This window comes from Beta vulgaris, chromosome 4 (genome assembly GCF_026745355.1).
Source record: "Beta vulgaris subsp. vulgaris cultivar EL10 chromosome 4, EL10.2, whole genome shotgun sequence".
NCBI lineage: Eukaryota > Viridiplantae > Streptophyta > Magnoliopsida > Caryophyllales > Amaranthaceae > Beta > Beta vulgaris.
This window is the reverse complement of record NC_079205.1, coordinates 63,829,943-63,842,280: the sequence shown is the minus strand read 5'-3', so window position 1 is coordinate 63,842,280 and position 12,338 is coordinate 63,829,943. Positions and strand designations below refer to the sequence as shown.

The 12,338-nt window shown below is 36.5% G+C and overlaps 1 protein-coding gene across 1 annotated transcript; it reads left to right on the top strand.

The window, feature by feature from the left end:
* Positions 1–7,717: 7,717 nt before the first annotated feature.
* Positions 7,718–12,063, top strand: LOC125496804 (uncharacterized). The gene is made up of 6 exons (XM_048642405.1): positions 7,718–7,819; positions 7,988–8,074; positions 9,837–9,989; positions 10,237–10,290; positions 10,418–10,555; positions 11,701–12,063. The coding sequence occupies exons 1-6, from the start codon at positions 7,718–7,720 to the stop codon at positions 12,061–12,063; spliced, it is 897 nt and encodes a 298-aa protein (XP_048498362.1).
* The last annotated feature ends 275 nt before the right edge of the window (positions 12,064–12,338 follow it).

The following is a 12,338-nucleotide window of genomic DNA, read 5'->3' as shown; positions in this document are numbered from 1 at the left end:
TAATCCAAAGTTTCGTCCATATTCTGAACTTAGATAATGTTTTGTTATTAATAGACCCATGTCTTCAGAAAATTTGTCTATGACTCAAAAAAAAAATAAAAAATGGTGCAACTCTAAGAGTTAGTCCCCAATTTTTTCGACTTATTTTCAGTCCTCATAAGTTTAGATAACTTTAATTATGTTCTAATAAGGATTAATAAAAGTCTAATAATTTAAGATGAGTTCAGATAAGGTCTAATGGTGCCAAGCACACACGCCAATGTTACAAGTCACGTCGGCACTCCTGGAAATGTTTCGGAAGAAAACAAGCAAAATTGAAGGTTATAATACACGCTTTGAGACTTTCCCGGTACCAAAACTCCGAACGCCACGGAATGCCTCATGGTGCATGGGAGGTCATTAGAAAGAGCCATGTAGCTTGGATCGAATATGTGGATGTCTTTACGTTCATTTCGATGGCAGTTTTAGATTTCACGGGAAAAGAAAAAATGGGTGTTCAGAGGCTTTTCGAGGCAATGCAAATGGTGCCAAGCACTCGCGCAATGGTACAAGTCACGTCAGATCCTGCGAATGTTTTGGGAGAAAATATGACCAGGTCCGGAGAAGTCCAAAAATGTCGCAAAAACAAGCAAAATTGAAGTTATAATACACGCTGTCGGACCTTCCCGGGGCCTGAGCTTCGAATGCCACAGGATGCCTTCCTAGGGACATGAGAGGTCATTGGAAAGGAATCATGTGGCTTGGAATGAATATGTGAATGCCTTTACGTTCATTTCGAGGCAATTTGGGTTTCACGAGAAATAAGCAAATGGGGTGTTCAGAAGCTTTTTGAGGCAATGAAATGGTACAAAGCATCCGTGCAACGTTACAACATAATTTGGTGCTCCTAAGAATGTTTCGGGAGAAAATATGACCAGTTCCGAAGAAGTCAAAAATATCGCAAAAACAACCAAAATTGAAGGTTATAATACACGCTTTCGGACTTTCCCGTGGTCCGAGCTCCGAACGCCACGGAATGCCTCCTGAGGACATGGGAGGTCATTAGGAAGGAGTCATGTGGCTTGGGTCAAATATGTGGATGCTTTTAAGTTCATTTCGTGGCAGTTTTTTAGGTTTTACGAAAAAATGAACAAATGAGGTGTTCAGAGGCTTTCTAAGGCAATGCAAATGGTGCAAAGCACACGCGCAATGTTACAAGTCATGTCGGCACTCTTAGGAATGTTTCGGGAGCAAATATGACCAGACCCGAAGGAATAAAAAAAATGTCCCAAAATCAACCAAAATAACATGCATTAACAACCCGTAAAAGAAGTAAGAAACTTGATTCAAGAATATTTCTTTTTTTATTTTTTTGGGATTATAATTAGTTGGGATAATAATAATTAAAGATATAAACATACATCTATCATCAGATAATATCAATTTATAACTTATTATTTTTATTGCAGCACTACTCAGTACTCACCATAGTATGCCTAAAAACTCTATTATCCAGTAAAAATTAAATTGCCACTACTACTCATAAAATACGCCTATAAAATATATGTATTTTTTATATAAATAAATAACATAATCTAGAATCATTGTTTAAAAGGATTGTGGTTGAATATTGTACAAATACAAGATAATGTATCCTACATCACTCAGTACTCTCTGGAAAACATTACTCTTTACACTAGAAATGCAAATAAAAAATCATAACGCTCAACAATATTTAGCTGCATTACCGTAAATATTCACTATTAATTTAGTTTTCTAACACCTTTTGATGTTACTATTAAATTAATATATTATTATATATATTATATAATTATATAAATATAATATATATATATAATAATATTATATAATATATATATATAAAATATGACTTACGAGAATAATATAAACTGTTTTTGGTGTCAGAGAACGTTAAGCGCGATGATATATACGAAATCCGACTCGAGGTTTTAAAATATTAACTATGGCCCTACTATTAGATGACATCACACTCACAAGAACATAAATAAGAGAAATATGGTGACATAATACATTAGCAATCAATTAACTTTTGCAATTAACAACTTCTATTAATTATGTGAGATATGGCAATCAACCAACCTAAATGGTTTTTGCTCATGATTCTATCTTTTACGGTTTTCTTTTAGGTTGAAATCACTAAGTGGATTTTTCTTCCTGTTTTGGTAGTAAACATTTTAAAATCATAACATTGATGATCAACCAACACACTTGTTATAAACGGATGTGGAGAAGAACAAATAATGAATGCAAAAACAATAATAAAACAGACAACAGATTTACGTGGTTCACCAATTGGCTACGTCCACGGCAGAGAGAGGGAAAATTTTTATTATATGAGAAGAACAGATTACAGAGAGAAAGAAATGATTTCGTGATAAGAAAACCCTAGAATATAAACAGAGTATTTATATCCCGTCAGAAAAACACGAAAACGCGTTTACCGGGCAGCCGCCCGATCGGGTCGGGCGAACCCGCCCGATCGGGCGTAATTATTTCCTTCCCCAGCTTCGTTGCGCGCCGGTCGGGCGAGAACGCCCGAGTCGTAATTCGGTGTCTCGCCCGATCGGCGAGAGGCCCGATGGCATCGGGCGAGACTGCTTTTCACTTCCAGCTCTTTCTCTCGTTGCGGGCCCGATCGGCGGCCTCGCCGACCCGATCGGGCGGTTATCCAGAAACTCGCTTTTGACGCATTTCTTCGAACACCTTCGATGCACAATGATTCAAGGCATATTTTACAAATCTCCACCTGACTTGAATCCTCTCATAATAACCCAAAACAGATGCATTGATCACAACGCCCAGAATCTCCCAAAACACCAGATTTGTCCCAAAAGACAACCAGACAGATTGTCCCTAAGGACCCCAGAATTGCCCCAAAAGGGCAACTAACAATCAACGAACATTAATAAGTCCAAGCAATGTTGGAACTTACTTGCGGAACCGGCTTGGTGAACATATCAGCAGGATTATCAGCATTCCTACCTTCTTCACCTGATCCTTGTCTCACTCCTCAGAAAATGATATCTGACATCAATATGTTTAGTCCTCTCATGATGGACTTGATCCTTTGCTAGACATATTGCACTTAAACTGTCACAGAACACAGTTGCTTGATCATGATGTAGACCCAAATCACTGATTAACCCCTTTAACCATCCCCTCCTTAGCTGCTTCTGTCAAGGCCATGTACTCTGCCTCAGTAGTAGACAAAGTTACAGTAGGTTGTAAAGTTGCTTTCCAACTCACCACAGAACCACCAAGAGTAAACACATATCCAGTCATAGACCTTCTACCATCTACATCTCCAGCATAATCAGAATCAGAATATCCTGCAACTAAGCAAGCCATATCACCTCCATAAATGAGACCAATATCTGACGTACCTCTAAGGTACCGAAAGATCCTCTTGACTGCCTGCCAATGCTCCTTACCAGGATCACCCATGAACCTACTAACCACACTGACTGCATGTGCAAGATCCGGCCTAGTGCAAACCATAGCATACATCAGACTCCCTACTGCACTAGCATACGGAACCCGACTCATGTACTCCTTCTCCTCAGCCGACTTAGGTGCAAAAGCCACAGACAAATGACTATTCGAAGCACTTGGAGTATCTATAGGTTTTGCTGTTGACATGCCAAACCTTGACAATATCTTCTCAATATAACCCTTCTGTGACAAGAAAAGTTTCTTCTGAGTCCTATCCCTATAAATTTCCATCCCCAAAATCTTCCTTGCTGCACCCAAATCCTTCATTTCAAATTCAGCACTGAGAAGTTCCTTCAATTTCTGAACATCTGACTTGTTCCTGGCAGCTATCAACATATCATCCACATATAGCACTAAGTAGATGAAAGACCCATCTGTCAGCTTGTTATGATACACACAACAATCATATGAGCTCCTGTTGTAGCCTAGCTTCATCATATAGCTATCAAACTTCTTGTACCATTGCCTTGGAGACTGCTTTAGCCCATATAAGGACTTCTTCAACTTGCAAACACTGTTTTCTTTTCCTGGAACCTGAAACCCATCTGGTTGAGCCATATATATCTCCTCCTCCAACTCTCCATGTAAGAAAGCTGTTTTTACATCTAGCTGCTCAAGCTCAAAATCCTGATGTGCAACTATCGCTAGTAGCACCCTGATGGAAGTATGTCTGACTACAGGCGAAAAAATCTCTTATAGTCTACACCCTCCCTTTGTGTGAACCCTCTTGCAACCAGTCGAGCCTTATACTTGACCCCTTCTTCAGATGTCATCCCCTCCTTTTTCTTGAAAACCCATTTACAAGTAACAATTTTTCTCCCTGAAGGCTTAGACACAAGCTCCCAAGTCTCGTTCTTATGAAGTGACTCCATCTCTTCCCCCATTGCAGCAAGCCAATGGGTAGACTCCGTACATGTAACTGCCTCCCTATAGGTTGATGGCTCATAGACATCCACCTCTTCAGCAACCTGCAGTGCATAAGCTACCATATCTTCAAACCCATATCTAGTTGGAGGTTTACCAAAATTTGTCCTTATAGGACGTTCCCGTGCCAGGCTAGGCGCCTCCTCACTAGCGTCGAAGATGATGGTTCTTCAGAACCAATGTGTTGATCATCACTCTCATCATGAGTTCTTGCTGCTCCACCTGTTTATCAACACTACTACTATCTGACACTTCAATGGACATCACATAGGATTAAACATAGAATTTTCATCAAAGACTACATTTCTACTAAGTATAACCCTTTTTCAGAAGGAGACCAGATTCTATAACCCTTAACTTCATCCCATAACCCACAAACACTCCCCTTTTAGCCCTTGGTTCTAGTTTTCCTTCATTCACATGATAGTAGACATTACAACCAAAAACTCGCAAATCTGAGTATCTGCAGGCTTACCTGACCACATCTCATATGGTTTTTGAGATTGATCCCAGAATGAGGTCCACGATTTATCAAATAACATGCTGTATTGACAGCTTCTCCCCAGAACCTTCTGTCATACCAGCATTAGAGAGCATGCACCGAGCTCTCTCCAGAAGTGTCTGATTCATCCTTTCTGCTACACCATTCTGTGTGGTGTATTTCTGACAGTGTGATGCCTAGCAATCCCTTCAATTTTACAGAACTCTTGAACTCAGACAAACAAAATTCCAGACCATTATCAGTTCGTAGCCTTTTGATCTTCTTCCCAGTTTGATTTTCCACTAATGCCTTCCACTGCTTAAAATTCTTGAAAGCTTCACCTTTTGACTTCATATAATCAACCAAGTCATTCTTGAATAATCATCTATGAAAAAACAAAATACCTGTGACCTCCCAAAGACTCCACGCGTGAAGGACCCCAACAATCAGAGTGGATATAATCCAGAGTACCTTTTGTTCTATGAATGCCCTTAGGAAACTTGCTACGATGTAATTTCCCAAAAACACAATGCTCACAAAACTCCAGGTTTGTGACCTTATGGCCACAAGAAGATCTGCCTTGGAGAGGATTTGCATTCCTCTCTCACTCATATGACCAAGTCTCATGTGCCATAGCTTGGTCATATCCTCCTTCTGAACCTCAGACGATGAACAGAAGCTGAACCTGAGATAGTAGAACCCTGCAGAACATACAAAGTACACGCTTGACCCCTTTAAAACCTCCTTTGAACCCTTGCAACATACACAACTCCACCACTCCCTCTGAAACTGAAACCCTTACTGTCTATAGACTAAGTGAAATCAGATTGTTGGTCATCTGTGGAACATGCTTAACATTTTTCAAAGTATAGATAATATCATCATGAGTCCGGATCTTGATAGAGCCTATTCCAACTATCTTACAGACTGCACTGTTAGCCATCGAAATATTTCCCCCATCTACCTGCTCATAAGTAGTAAACCACTCCCTATGAGGACTCATATGATATGACGCTCCAGAATCAAGAACCCACACATCACTATATGTTTTCTCATTTGCCACTAGAGCAAGGTCATCCTCAGAATTCGAATTTTCTGCTGCAACAGCAGCAGAACCAGAACCAGACCCAGATTTGTTCTCCTGATGCTTCTTTTTAGGACATTCCTTCTTCCAATGCCCCTTTTCCTTACAGTAGTTACAGATATCATTGGTTTAGGACCCCCTTTAGAATTTCCAGATTTCTTAAATTCTTTTTACCATGTCCTTTACCACCACTACTACTGGCCACTAACCCAGAAGACTGATTTTCTGTACCTGTACTACTACCAGATGCCTTATGGCGCAATTCCCTAGTATGCAAAGATGATCTAACTTCTTCTAGGGACACAGAATCTTTACCAACAATGAAAGATTGCACAAAATTTTCATACGATATAGGTAAAGAAACAAGCAGAATTAAAGCGGCATCCTCATCCTCCACCTTCACATCAATATTACGCAATTCTAATAAAATTGTATTTAATTGATCAAGATGATCTCTAAGAGGCATACCTTCCTGCATTCGCAGCTGAACAGACGTTGCTTCAAAAGCAACTTGTTGGTTAGAGATTTTGTCATGTACAAACTCTCAATTTCAACCACAGACCAGATGCGGTTTCCTCCTCCGCGACTTCAGTGATTATGTCATCTGCCAGCACAACATAATCGTTGAATGAGCTTTCTCCTCCAGAACGCCATCTCAGCGGTGACTAAATCCGTTGCTTTCTTTGCCAACGGTGCCCACAACCCCTGTTGCTTCAGTAACGCCCGCATCTTGATCTGCCACAGACTAAAACTATTCCTCCCAGTAAATTTATCGATTTTGACATTCACTCCAGACATCTTTCTCACACAGATCGAAAACCAAAGCTCTTGATACCAATTTGTTATAACGGATGTGAGGAAGAACAAATAATGAATGCAAAAACAATAAAAACAGACAACAGATTTACGTGGTTCACCAATTTGGCTACGTCCACGGCAGAGAGAGGGAGAATATTTTATTATATGAGAAGAACAGATTACAGAGAGAAAGAATGTATTTCGTGATAAGAAACCCTAGAATATAAACAGAGTATTTATATCCCGTCAGAAAAACACGAAAACGCGTTTACCGGGCAGCCGCCCGATCGGGTCGGGCGAACCCGCCCGGGGCGGTAATTATTTCCTTCCCCAGCTTCGTTGCGCGCCCGGTCGGGCGAGAACGCCCGAGTCGTAATTCGGTGTCTCGCCCGATCGGGCAAGAGGCCCGATGGCATCGGCGAGACTGCTTTTCACTTCCAGCTCTTCTCTCGTTGCGGGCCCGATCGGGCGGCCTCGCCCGACCCTATCGGGCGGTATCCAGAAACTCGCTTTTGACGCATTTCTTCGAACACCTTCGATGCACAATGATTCAAGGCATATTTCTACAACACTAAAAATCAAATAGATTTTTCCCAAAAAGATCATAATTTTTCAAATCCAAAATAAAAGTGCCCTAATTGTTAGAAGGCTAAAAAAGAAACAAAGACATGCAAAGGAAAAACAAGACCTTCTTCTAATCTAAGCTAATAAATGACCTGCTTATGATATATCTTCCTTGATCTGGTGATCAATTCTTGATCTGGTAATAATTGCTCTCCTTTTATATGTTTTGACGATAATTTTTTGTTCTATATATAAACAACATTGTTAACACAACTTTACCTTGTGAATTGTAATTCGCATAAAACACTCGAGTGTGACAATTTAGAGCTAGTTAGTTGATAATAGCATTAAGGATGGCTTATTCACCTTATGTTTTAGTGATTTTATGTTCATTAGTTTTGAGTGGATTATGCGAGTCATCACTCTCTAATCAACAAGGAGTGAGGTTTATCGAGGTACTAATTTAAAAAGTTCGGATCTTTTAGAGTTTTAATACAATTTTATATGGTAAAGTTGTATCTTAACGGTATATTTTAAAATAAAGGGTTCATAATAATGGAAAATTTATAGTATTACACTTACAATTTTTGTTTTCTAAACTTTTTTTCTAATCTCTTGTGCAGACCAAAAACGGTGTTTATGATTGCGTGGATTTTTACAAACAACCTACATTTCTTCAATATCCCTTGCTAAAGAATTTCACATCTAAGGCAAGTTGTATTGTTCTCATTTCCTCTCCCAATTAATATGTACTCCCTCCGTTTCTTAAAGATCTTTCCACTTACTGTTCCTACAGATACCAAGGAAAATCAAGTTGTGTGGGGCATGGTGTGAGTAAAGTAGGAGAGAGAAATGGGTTAATATAAATAAACAAATAAAAAGGGGTTAAAGTAGGAGAGAGAAATGGAGTAAAATTGAATTAATAATGTAATAGTGGACCATATGATAGTGACATGAGAGGGTAAATAGGGAAATTTATTTTGCCAAATAAGGAATAAAGCAAAAGAGAAGATCTTTTGGAAACACCCTTAAACGGAAAGAGGGGAGATCTTTAGGAAACAGAGGGAGTAGTTGTTTGCTCCGTTTATCTTATAATGTCCTTTAAGTTTTGATTTTTGTTTCATTAAGGACCTATACTATTTTTTTACTCCATTATAGACTTGATGTAGATTACTTTGGTTATTTTCTTAGTTAAAACTAATGACAAAGTGCAATATTAAAATAAAAAAATTGTGCCAATATAATATTAATATGAATTCTTTTATGATTTTCAAATATATAGGAGAATCTCCTAATTTGATTTTCAACTCTTTTATCCTCTAAAGTAATTTATATATTCTATCTCTCTAAAAAAAAGGAGATAAAAAGTATAGACCTTAGAACAAATTAAATGATAATATACAAGTCCTTGCATCACCCCCTTAAGTTGATCATGAACCTTTTGTACTTCTATAGTTTCCTTCATTCTATTTCTATTATATTATTAAGAGTCATCATATTGTCAATGCGAAACTTTGATTATTAATATATTTGATTGTTTTTGAGTAAGAATCTTTAAAAGTTGAATATCTATTACAAGTATACATCAAAACGAATCTAACATGACGAAGCTCAAAATGATATTGAATAGTATAAAAAGTCATATGTTACAATAAACAACAAACGGAGTAAGTATTAATTAGATATAAAATTTGACATATATTGAATACAAATTTTGAAGAGATTTTTGTCTTTTATTTTATTTATCACAAATCTTTCACAGCTTATGCTAAACTTGGCGAAAATCCAAAGTCAAAAAATTAGTGAATTTGGACTCGAAGATGGTGGTTGCCCTATCGGGACTGTTCCTATTTCAAGAAACATTCTAGTTTCGGGCGTAAATCAATTACCTCCTCATCCTCCCCCAAAGGAACATTGTGTAAGTTATTTAGGACTTCTTTATTATTATTGCAAATTTAGAGTTTAAGTTTCTTTTAAAATTCGAAAACAAGGTTTTTGAAATCAAAAGCCTTTTATTTCATTTCATATAAGGATTAATTGTTTCTCCTTAAAAAACATAAATATACTTCAGAAATAGTTGCACCGTACGTTTCATGTTTTCAAGCTTGTTAATACATGGTTTGAAACATCAATATCTTCAATTATCAATGAATTAATAATAATTATAAAAAGTTAATATTGAAAAATATATACTGAGACGAATCTACTAAAATCCCATATGACTATGTTAAATCATCAAAGATAATCAAAGTGTAAGATAAGAATAGTAAGCACTATGCAAATGGTGCAACTATTTCTAAACGGAGGAAGTATTTCATTAGTTTTTCTAATAAATGTGATGTCAATACTCAATACCACTAATCTATCACAAACGGCTCAATAATATAAAATACTAACCTTTGCTTTTATATACGTGCTTAAAATTATACACGTACGTATTACGGTATTAGTAATTGTTGTTGATTTGTGCAGGTTGCTGTAGTTCATACAACTAATTTGGGCATGAAATTTTATGGTGTCAATGGTTCACCGAGTCTTTATAAACCTGCTGCGCAAGATACTCAATGGTCTTCTACTCGAATTAAACTTCTAAATGGTCCTGATAGCATTGAAGCCGGATGGATGGTAAAAGACCTTGTTCTCCCCACCTTATTTTCATTTCAGTTCAATTCAGCTTAGTTCAGTTCAGCTTTGGACAATATTTTTACTCTCACATATCACTCTTCATTTCAATTCAGTTTCAATTCAGTTCAGCTGTTTTATATCGAAGAGAACAAACCCTAAGTACTTACTAATTTACTATTACTATTACTATGCCCCTACAACATGGGAGTATGACACTATTGTTTGGGATAATGTTGTTGATACTTAGGTAAATCCTGGTGTATTTAAGGATAACGAAGCCCATTTCTATGCCAAATTCACGGTAATAAGCATTGTATTATCACATTGTTTAGTAAAATTTACAACATCTTGTAGTTATCTTTTTCACAAAAAAAAATTGTAATTTTCTTCTATATGTAATACTATATATTTAAATTGAATTTTCGTAGGCTGGAGGAAAAGAATGTATTAATCTTCAATGCCCAGGTTTTGTGCAAGTAGCTAAAGACGCACCTTTGGGTTCTGTTCCAAAGATATATTCTGTGATTGGAGGAGTACAAAAGCTTTGGAATATATCCATAGACAAGGTATGAGCCTATGAGGTCACAATTGTTCTTGAGCATATGCAAATTGACTTGGATCATCATGTTTTTAGTAATTGATAGAGTATAAATTTATTCCTGGAACCTCAATCATAAGCTTAAGCTGAGCCAAACCTCGGAGTGGTGGCCTGGAACCAGCCAGCCGTGACCAACGTGGCCGTGGCCAACGTGGCCGTGACCAACGAGGACGTTGGTCCTTATGGGGGGACGAATGTTATGGACTGACCCCAGGAATAGATTTATACTCTATCAGTAATATTTCAACAAGTATGTAATGGTAATTATATATAAAACCAAAAAAAATCGTTGGATGGGCAGAACATACACTTTCGGTAATATTTTATAATCACAATATTTGAATTTCTTGCATAACAACACATAACTTCGACCATCTATGTCTTTGATACTTTCTTGAATTAGTCGGAATTATATGCAAGAATATTGATATGAAATATTAAAATTATACTTTGAAACTTAAATAGCAACATCTAAATATATATTATTAAAATACGTAGGAAAACATTGCACGTTGTCATGTGTCACTTCATCTCATACGCTCATGTAGTATCAATTGTCTCTAATAGGACATTTTCTTATAAAATGATCTGAAAATTGCCTAAGTATATTCGAATTTAGGACTTCTTAATTACTTTGTAATTTCATGATATTACCTTTATATGACTTGTGCTTGTGCTCGTGACATAATAAAATGTATCTAGCTTAATTAATTATGTGCATCATCAAAAATTTGAATAACATAAAAGTCAAACATTACAATTATTAAAAAAAAAAAGGAAAAGGCTAAACTATGTTAAAATTATAATTTTAAAGGAAAAGGATAGCTTCTACACCTAAGTTTACACAATCAAAATGAGATATGATTCTTGAAAACCGATAAAAAATAGTCTCATCTTTAAAAATTTGTGACAACAATAATTTACAGATTACTCATTAAGTAATATTTATCATATAGATGTATATTATACACCTTAACATGACCATCATTTGCAATTTATACGTAAAAAATATTATAATAATTATGTGATATCTTTTTAGATTGATTTCGTCATATAGTTTCATAATATCTTTTTTTTTAACCAACTAATCTCTTGAATTTGCATTACTTGTAGCATCAAGATGATGGGAACTGGTGGTTATCAATTAATAATGACAAAAATTTGGTTGGATATTGGCCTAAAGAATTATTTACCACATTGACGGAATCTGCTAATCAAGTTGAATGGGGTGGTGAAATTGGAAATCCAGGATTACTAGATCCTCCAACAGAAATGGGAAATGGGATGAAAGCAAGCTACGACACTAGTAATTCAGCATGTATTGTACATGCAACAGTGGTGGACGAAAGTTTTAAGAATGTTAATCCTCAAGAGACACTAAAAGTTTGGGATTGTGAAAGTTTATACACAGTTTTAGATGATGGATATCAAAGTGAGTATTTAGGGCGACTTATTTTCTATGGTGGGAGTTTATAAATTTATTTTGTGTAAGATTATAAATGTTGGTGTCTAGGGTTCTTAGCTTAATTTGTAGTTCATCAAACATTAACATCTATGAATAATTTTAAGTTTCAACTCTCTTTAAGTCTTTTTGAAGTTTTTTAAATTTCGTTCAAATTTGCTTCTTGTTCTTCATAGTTATCATTTTTCTTAGCTTAATAATCTTACATACATTTTCGGTCATATATGAAGAAGTGAGAAGGGTTTTGCTGTGGTTTGGATAAATATAGATACTTACTATGCACCTATGG